The 9,653-nt window shown below is 41.6% G+C and overlaps 1 protein-coding gene across 3 annotated transcripts in view; it reads right to left on the bottom strand.

Moving 5' to 3' along the window:
• Window positions 1-9,645, bottom strand: part of DOK7 (docking protein 7) — a 58,849-nt gene extending 49,204 nt beyond the window's left edge. The window contains exons 1-4 of one of the 3 annotated variants that reach the window (XM_008645067.2): window positions 9,445-9,645; window positions 9,273-9,318; window positions 6,931-7,161; window positions 2,961-3,161 (exon numbers count right to left, since the gene is read on the bottom strand). In XM_008645067.2, the coding sequence (XP_008643289.1) occupies window positions 2,961-3,161; window positions 6,931-7,161; window positions 9,273-9,318; window positions 9,445-9,498 (532 nt within the window). In that variant the 5' untranslated portion in view covers window positions 9,499-9,645. Of the gene's footprint in view, window positions 1-2,960; window positions 3,162-6,930; window positions 7,177-9,272 lie in introns of all 3 variants that reach the window. The other 2 variants (XM_017727699.1, XM_017727698.1) reach the window with 2 other exon arrangements.
• Between the last annotated feature and the right edge of the window lie 8 nt (window positions 9,646-9,653).

The raw sequence follows: 9,653 nt of genomic DNA on the forward strand, positions 1-9,653 counted from the left end.
GAAAATATGAGGCAGCTTTAAACCTGGCTCTGGAAGCTAATTCTGAAGCACTTGAACATTGGAGAGACTGAATTCTCACAGTGTTAACGTGCCCTCTTATGAGCCCACTTGAATTTTTTCCCACTGACCTCCAAGTGAAGATTCTCTTAGCAACTGGTCATTTTAACTGGTGCACCCTAATTGAGCTGGGAACTTGGGAAAGTGGGAGGCTCCCTTTTTCCAGCCTGTTCCTCTATGTAAACCTCTCAATTGACTGCTAGGCCAAGACGTCTGCTTTTTTACAAAAGGTATGTGTGACTAAGCTTCAGCTACAGAGAGAACAAAATTTTGGCCCAGAAAATAAATTCTTTGCAGCTTTCTGAAGCAGAAAAAAGTATTTTTTTAATCTCTAGCAATATTTTGATGTTAAGAGCAAGAGGAGTTCAGAATGTAAATGCTTTTCTTCCTATTTATGAATAAACTTGTGTAAACCATCTTGACAATGCTCCTAGATTTAATGTTTGAAATCTCAGCATTATCTCAGATGGTTTCCCTCTGCCTGGATTGAGTACCAAAGCCTTTGGAGTTGAACTAAACTGGTACTAAGCAACAGAACATAATGAAGTATTTTATATTTATGAAAATTTTTGTGAGGAAGCAAGAAACAGAAAGCTAAAACAAATATCCTTTTAGACCTCAGATCTACCATAGACACATCCAAAAAAGCTCTGCTTCAGTTTGGGGCTTCATGTGTTTTATTACGGAGAGGAGAGGCAATCAAACCACAAAATTATTGGTTCCTTTTAATTAGGTATTTATTACTATGATATTTAAACCTTAAATTCACTAATCCTCTGCCTTCAGAGCTCCACAGGATGAATGTGAGCAAAGATATGGTTTAACCTGTAGGAAAGTAACATTAATAATAGAGTCTGCATAATATTATACTACACTTACATGACAGGGTAATGGAGAGCACTTTTGTTCAGGAATGAAAACAACTTCTGTAATAACATATCAATGTTTTTCCTGAACACTACTTGTTTGCTTCAAGAATTCCAGAGGACTGAGGTAAAAGAGTGATACCTGAAGAAAGATGGTATTTCTCTTTACCAACACACTTCTGTCAAGAATAACCAGGGTTATATTTTTCTTTAGGTTCTATTTTCAAAAAGCATTTTCTTATAGTGGCAGTATTAAACCAAGTGTTTAGACTAAACACATATTTAAATGTTGTAATGCCTGAGGATATGTTTGACTGCTTAGTTAAGGACAGTAACTCCTTTAACAGGATCAGCTTCAACTTGTAAAAAGTTTCCAACTGTGACAGGCTATTTTGTACCAAAATGACTATGCTGTTCTTCTCTTTGAATGCACACATGCAGGGGGAAAGGCAAAAATACCCTTTTGTGGCAGCTGAAGAGTCTCAGCTATCAACACACACATTTCTTAAGGATGATCCACAAGGTAGTGGGTCCCTTTCCAAAGCACTTTCCTAATTCTATTCACGTGTAACCTAAAAAAAAAAAAATTATATTTTTAAAAGCATGTACACAGGAGATCTACTGATGACTTTCTGTTTCTTACCAGAAACTAGTGTAAGTTTAAGGGAGGAAAAAAAAAAAAAAGAAAACTCACCACAGATAATTCAGATTCCATCACCTACAGTTCCTCATTTCACAGAATCAATTAGGCTGGAAAAGACCCCTGACATAATCGAGTCCAACCTTTGACTGGACACCACCATGTCAACTAAATGCCATGTCCAGTCATTTCTTAAACACCTCTAGGGATGATGACCACCACCTCTCTGGGCAGCCCATTTCAAAGCTTGACAACCCTTTCTGTGTAGAAATTCCTCTCAAAGTCCATCCTAAACCTCCCCTAGCACAGCTTGAGGCCATTTCCTCTCCTCCTGTTCTTTGCTGCCTGGGAGAAGAGACCGATCCCCGCCTGGCCACACCTTCCTGTCAGGTCAGAAAAAGGTCAGGAACTTGGGTTTCCCACTCCATAGAAGTATGGTAACCAGAATTAACATGCAGAGCAACAGTATGCAAGTCTCAGGAAGAATATATCTGGATTTGGACCAACTCTGAAATCTTCTAATTTTTCAGTTTGTTAATTGAAGAAAGTATGCAGGTCAAACAACTTCACATCCAAACTCACAATCTGCATACCCACTTATACTCACAGATCATCAATTCAGCATGGCTTCAAACTCTGCTCATGAAATTAAAACCTTATGAATATAAACCTAATGATATGTGTTATTATACCTGTGCATTAATTAACTTTCCATTTCAGGTCTTGCATACAAACTCTATATTTTATCTGAAGCGAGGATTTGAGAAGTACTAAATTGGCCATTGGAACAAGAGATTTCTCTCCATCTAAAGGTGTATCTTAGCTACTTGGATATAGAAATTAGCTTCAGCTCGCTTGCTTTCATTTTGACCCCAAAAATCACACAGCCCCACCCCATAAAGTTACAAAGCTACTAACAGGGAAGGGACCAGACAGTTGTCTAACTTTTAGGAACAAAAAGTCCTCTATGGGATTTAGAAATTAGCCTTTACACAATGAGAACATCGATGCTGCCTGTAACCTCAAAGCTCCATATCACTTTCTCCTTAGCAAACAACAAAATAATTAATCATAATTTAATAATCTGAACATTAAACCATTTTACCTTATCGCTTGCATAACACAAGCCATAAAAATTCATTACCTTATTTTTGCTCTCTGTTCAATAGCAGCTTTTGACTAAACATCTTCTGGAGCGCCACAGGCCGATTTTCAGCCAGGACTCCACACAGTCACATTTCTACTGAACACCAGGGTTGAAGCCTGCTCAGAACAGGCTGCCTGTATGACAAAGTAGCACAGCTGGTTCTGCAGTCTCCACTTGAAATGAGAGTGCATTTACACTTCTGCAAAAGGCATCAAGCAACATTTAGAAGACAGGTTCCATTTGTACTTACAGAAGCCGCACCTGGTACCCCCTTCAAAGATGAATCCATTCGGGACAGCTCCATACCGACGCAGATCTGAGAGCTTCCACTGCCCCATGACACTGGGAGGAAGGTCTTTCACAAGGACAAGGATGTCATTGCAGAAATGCAGAGTAGCAGGCCCACTCTCTAGTTTTGTGCCAGGGGCTACAAACACTTGAAATCTATGAACTTTCAAATAAGGAAAAAAAAAAAATTACTACAGGATATATAAGTGTTGCGTAAGTCATTCTGTTCAGCTGTGGTACTTGGACCAAGCCCTGCCCACACCATGAGAGTCTGCCATAAAGACCTGGAGGCCAGATAGCCACAGGTAAGTAGCTGTAAGACCATTACTCCCTATTATGCCAGTTTAGGATTGGAAAAAATCCATCATATCTTGGCTTAATGCTACAAATTATTAAAGTTGCAATGCTGCACTAATTTCTCCTAAATCTTCCACGCCAACCCTATGTCAGATTAGTCAGTATCCAGCCTAGACTTCACATACCTCTTCGATCCTTGCATCATTACATGGGTTGCTTTCTGTCTCCTCCTCTAACCTGTGTCTCTCCTTTCCTACATCCATGCACACAAATGACACGGTGCTCAAGGAATCCAAAAGCCAAGATTCAAAGAATTAAGCAAGTTCTAACCAGGCCTCTATCGCTGACTCATTTGCAACCTTTAATAAACTGCTTCACTTCCTCCCTAGCAGTAAAATGAGGAAAATTACATTTTTCCACCTTTGTGATTTTTTCAGGAGTTGGTGATGGTAGATGCCCAGACATTTAAAATTACTAGGAAACTGAGTGATTTATAGGTAACAAACACTTTTAGATGTCAGTTAATTTTTCACATTTCACATCCTGAATTTTAAATCAGTGGAGAAATAAAAAGGAACACCTATCTCATCCAAGTTTACAAAATCCAGGTTCAAATCCCAACTCCAGTATTGCAGTATCTTTACCTAAAGTAGCAGTTGTTCTAGGCTGGTCTCCCATTTTCTTCCAGGACTAATGCATTCTGAATAATAAGTTATTGGGATCATTTCAAGAGCTCAAATCTCAGTGTTTCAAAGGGAGCAATTTAAGTGAGCAAGCATATAATTCTCAAACAATTGTTTTGACTTCCACTACTGCTCTAGTTTCTTTCATATTGTGATCAGAGACAAAAAATAAAAACAATGAAACAAAATAAAAACAAAAAACCAACAAAACAAAATAAAAACAAAAACCACAACAAATCAAGAAAAAAAAAGGAACAACACTTGTCTTGGTAGAGGGAAGCATCGAGACTATTCTATTTCCAGGAGGAAAGAAAGCACATAGATTTGGCTTTTAGTTATGCATCAAAGATCACACAAACAGCTCCCTGCCTATGAAATCTACAGGGTAACTTCCAGATACTCTCAGCTCTTACATCCACTCTTCCCTGTTTCTTGCCCATGCTTCTTCAAGCATCACGAATTTCATCTAGGTCTGAGTCTTGCTTCTCATCTAACTACTTGCTATATTCTTAGTCACGATCCGAGCTGTAAGCCAACTCCTCATCTATGACATGCATTTGGTAAGTTCCCTAAGGCTCCAGCAGAATTAGCCACAAAGTCATTCGAGTGAAATGTGCAAGGAGACAGAGATAGATCTAACTAACCACAGCTCTACTTACAGCTCTGCCAGTAGCACTGCTAGGGAGCAAATCAATAGTCACACGATGTCCCCTTTTGGGCACGCAGTTGTTACGCAATCTGCTTAAACATAAGCTATGAAAAAGACAGCAAAACCATTGTGGTCAATAACACTCAGAAAGGAATCTTTAATGTCATTTGGACTCCTCTGCTCAGTTAACTCTGCCCAGTATTTTGCTGGCAATTAAACCATGGGAGAAGCAGCATCAAGATTCTTTCTACTTCATAAATGAGGAATGGAGCTCACTCTTCACACGATCGGTTGCAAGCTACAACAGCTGCTGAAAACAAAGAGGTCCAGCTCAAATTCTAGACCACTGTCAAAAAACAGCATACCCAAATCTGAACAAAGCCAAAGTAGAGGAAAAATAATATTTGAACATGAAGTTTTTCCATATACTGCTTTTTTGGTAAATTGGAGTTCTCTTCAAAATTCTCCCCAGCCATTCACTTCCCCTAATCTATAAAAAAAATTTTGTGAAGACAGAGCTGAGTATATCCCTGAACAAAAGGTACTACTTAAATTCATCATTTCTTCAGCCCATCTTTTCCTTTTCACAGCTATGCACTGAGCTGCAGTATGCTAACTTCTCAAAGTTGTGGGCCCAAGCACATTTCAGGATTCACATCCACCTCATCTCCTAAAAACTGAGAGAAAACAATGGGAACTCCAGTGTGAACGCCTCCATTCTGTGGTCCTCATTCAAGAACAGTGTCAACTCCTTTCACTGTTTTTTTTTTTGCTTCCCAGACTCTGAGGTCATCTCTCCCTAGCCTATTTTTATCATCCAGCCACCTTACTTTCAAGGCACACAAAGGCACCCTTACTACACTTTAAGAAAAACACCAGCCACCATCCTCTCTTCATCTACGTCTTCTCTCTTTTCTATTTCTGTCCCCTCAAACTAGACTCACTTTGACTTCATTATCCTAACTGAACATGCACTGGAAGACAAAACTCTGAAAAAAATTTCTATTCTTTGATTTATTCTCCTTCCCCTAAGCTTTTCTGCAATTAACTTTATACAAATTATTGCCAGTTCAACCAATTATTCTTGTTTTCTTCTGCATTTCTTCACCTCCACACACCACCTCTCCCACTTCACCTTTACTCCATGGCTGGACATGTCATAACCCAGTAGGCTCTATTCCTACTCATTCACATCTTTCCATGAAAAAAAACCTCTTCCCTGCTTTTGCATGTCCTCCAATCACAACCATAATTGTCACAGCCAGACTGAGGTTACTCCAGGACTGCATCAATGCAAGACCATAAAAAACAGACCTACTCTGTCATATTCAAATACTCCTTCAGCTTTTAGGACAAGTCTATGTTATATATAGATCCCAAACCTAGTTCAAAAAAAAAAAATAGCCCTGGAAGACTATAGAGCTGTATCATCAAAGTGCACCAACTACTCCAGCTATTCATGCTTGTACTGTTCAGGAACCCCCTCTAACCTTTTCTGTTATGCAAGGCTCCATATTTGATAGCCCTGAGAGGTACATCCACACATCTCACTTCTGATAGTTCTAGATATTTTTACTGTAAAATTCCCAGGCCATCTTTCTACATATGTACTGCAAAGAAATGAGCCCATAAACCCAACAGATGGCAGAGCATATGTAACAAATGAAAAAGATTGCTAATGTGTGTCTCCCACACACCTACCCTCCTTCCCTAGTTATGACTAAACAAACATAAGACAGATACTATGGATTACCAACATTATCACTCTTTGTTCACCATGGTACATTTTAGAGCCGCTAATCAAGAAAGTAAAATAGAATGATGGAGAAAGGTGAAGCTAGGTGGAAAGAATGTGTCTGCACACCTTATTGCAAGAAGTCTCTTTCTGAAATGGAACACTAGCAGCAATGAGCTTTATCAGCAAACTGGGCCTGAACTGGCAAAGTTCTACTCAGGATCTCTTAATTCAGGCTCCCTCTGAGTCCCATTGCCAGAATCCCTGAGTCAATTGTAGCAACAGAAGTAGAAGTTTGATCACTTAGTTTCAAAGCTACACACTGTCAACGTCAAAATCAAAACCCCAAGTTAAGAGCTGTCATTATTCTCCATCAGTACTGGGTGGTACTGTAGTCAAAACCTATCATAAGGGATACCTGCTTTAACATCTAAGGGGGAGAACACTCTCAAATGAGTGACAATCTTGTCCTGAACTGTACCTTTTTATTTGCATTTTAGCTTCACTTTTCTTTGGTTTTTTACCCTGTGGAGGAAAAAAAAAAAAAGTGTGAGAAGACAAAGGTTACCTTCCCCCAAACTGTAGCGTATTCGTACATCCCACGCGTACATTGTTTCCTTGTTCTCAAATCCCAACATCACAACTTGAGAGAGACAGATGATTGCAAGGGTGTGATTCAAGCCCTCATAGGAGAGCCCAGGATCCAAGCCACAGATGTCTTCTAAGGTCATGCTGCTCCTCTCCTTATGCCCTTTTGCTCGTTCAGATTTATCCTTGTACACCAGCATGAGCAAACAGTCTAAAAGAAGCAAAACTGTCAGAGATGATGAGGCAGAGCATAGACCATAACAAAGTTCTCAGCACTCTGCTGCAATACAAAGGTGCTTTAGACAACTGCAGGATCAGCTTGAGTAAGTCAATGTAAGACTCCTATTTCTTTTCCCAGCCCACCCCCAGGTAGTTGATAGTCCTTGTTTTCAGGAAGCAAACACTGAAGGCATGTTTCAAGGGTAATCTGCAGGCTCAGAAATAAGGAACCCAGTAATAAATCTTCCCTATTTTACTCAAAGTCCAGTGGCATTTCAGACCCTCTCCTGAGTCTGGCAGGGACTGACTCATTAATTCTGAACATTAGGAGCTATGCTGGGATGGCTGTTCAGATTACAGACTCTAAAGACTGAGAGGCTATTGTTGTCTGTATTTTCATTAGAACATACTGAACCACAAATGAAATTCTTACAGTAGCTCACAGATTACCCAACCACTAAAGGGCGAGCCGACTGCACTGCAAGATTGTTACCATCAGCTCAGGTTTCCCAGTTAAATGCTACACAGCAGCCATTGCTAAAAACCATTATGTGCAATACCTTTTATTTATTTTTTAGTGTTTGCTTGTGACACCGATTGTTTTTAACCTTTTCCCAGAGGTGTTTATTACACAGTAACTATGCAGTGGAAGAAAGCAGTTCAAGTGCCACGGTCCCATGGCAAAAGCAAGCATTTCACAAGCAAACCCAAAGGCCAAGAGAAGGGGAGCGACCTCTCCCACCTTTTGCATTTCTGACAAAAGCAGCCCTCTTCCCCCTACATTCCTTTCCTATCACACAACACTCAGCTGTAGATGAAATTAATGGTCACTATCAAAGCTGCAACATCCACAGCTTAAGCTGACCTACAAACCACAAAAGAGAAAGACCCCCATGCACCATTTTATAAATATTGGGGGGTGGTGCTCCCAGCCCTGCTGAAGTGCCCTCACAGCTCTCAGATGGGCAAGGAACAGCCAAATCTCCACACAGATGAAAAATGACTGAAAGACTGAACTGTCTGCTAACTAATGCAGAGCTTTGCATGGATCCCCAATTGTCTTTGTGCACCTGTTAGCAAAAACAGCTGCAACCACGGTATTTAAACATTCTGCAATACAGTTGTGTGTCTGAAGAAAGAATGACTATGGTTTGCATACCAAGCAAAGCAAATCACCAGGGGCTTTTTGTATAAACCTGGCTAATTTAACTACAATAAAAAAAGTTTTTTTTGAGGAATAAGCTACATTATCAGTCAGGCTCCCTCATCTACCCTTTCAAACTTGGCTTACTCAGGCTAGAAACTCAGGCCCATATTCATGGGTCTAGATACCACCAGCTCTAGGACCAGATGCCCCTTCGCACAGGAAGGTTTCACAGATTCAGATGAGATACAGGTATTTAAAACACTAAAAAATTACCGTAACAATTCAGTTAACAAAGAATTAGTAAGAAGCCTTCAGTCTTTCTAGCAAGAGCCTAGAAAAGCTGCCATAATCCATTCTGCAGCAATGCAATTCACATTTTCTAAGTGTAGGCAACATTTAGCCCTGGAAAGATACACTTTTGGGCCCAAATGTTTTCCCTGTTGGGAATAGATGGGGAAACCTGAAGCCTACTTTTCCCTCTGCAGCAGTAAAACATCAACTCTGTGTAACGTTTTCAATTTCCCCTTCAGGAACATGGAAACGATCTTATTTTTTTTCTTCCTTAATTCAAAATGTCATTTTATTTTTAAATTGAAGTGAAATTTTCTGTCAAAACACTGATCAAAAATAACTACCGAGCTTACAGTGCCAGCTTTTTTTTTTTTTTACAGCCAGCAATCACCCTGAAGAAATAAGTTCCCCCCCCCAAAAAAAAAACAAAAAAAAAAAATTAGAAAGTGCATTTTGAACGGGCACCAAATCCTGTGGCTGTGCTTTGGAAAGTCACTTTTCCCGTTGTTTTTAGCCAGCAGCGGAGCTCGCCCCGAGGCCGGACGCGGCTCCCGGGCAGCGCAGCTCTGGGATGGCCCCGCCGAGGGCTCTGCGGGCACTCGCCCCGGGGAACCGGGCAAGCTGCGGGACCCCGAGCCCCGTTCCCACCGCCGAGCCCCTCTTACCTGCCACCGGGGAGGGCTTGCGCAGCACCAGCCACCTGCTCTTCCACTGCAACGAGAGGCAAAGGGACAGGGTTAGCCGGGGCCGGGCAGGGGAGAGCGAGCTCTCTCCCCTCCGGGAAGGGGGCGGCGGTCGGGGACCCCCGCGGGCCGAAGGGGCGCCGGGAGCAGGGACCTTTTTTCCGTCTCTCAACTTGACGTGACCCTCCACCACCACGGAATCCGTCATCTTCAGTCATGATTCCGGACAGCTGCGCCGGCTCTCTGCGCCCGCCCCGCGCTCCGGCCGCGCGAGGGGTCACTTCCAAAATAGCTTTATTAGGGCCCCGCGCGGGCGGGCGGCCAGCGCGGCACTGCCCGGCCCCCGACCTGCAGCCGGGGGGA

This window comes from Corvus brachyrhynchos, unplaced genomic scaffold (genome assembly GCF_000691975.1).
Source record: "Corvus brachyrhynchos isolate BGI_N302 unplaced genomic scaffold, ASM69197v1 scaffold80, whole genome shotgun sequence".
In the NCBI taxonomy this organism is placed as follows: domain Eukaryota; kingdom Metazoa; phylum Chordata; class Aves; order Passeriformes; family Corvidae; genus Corvus; species Corvus brachyrhynchos.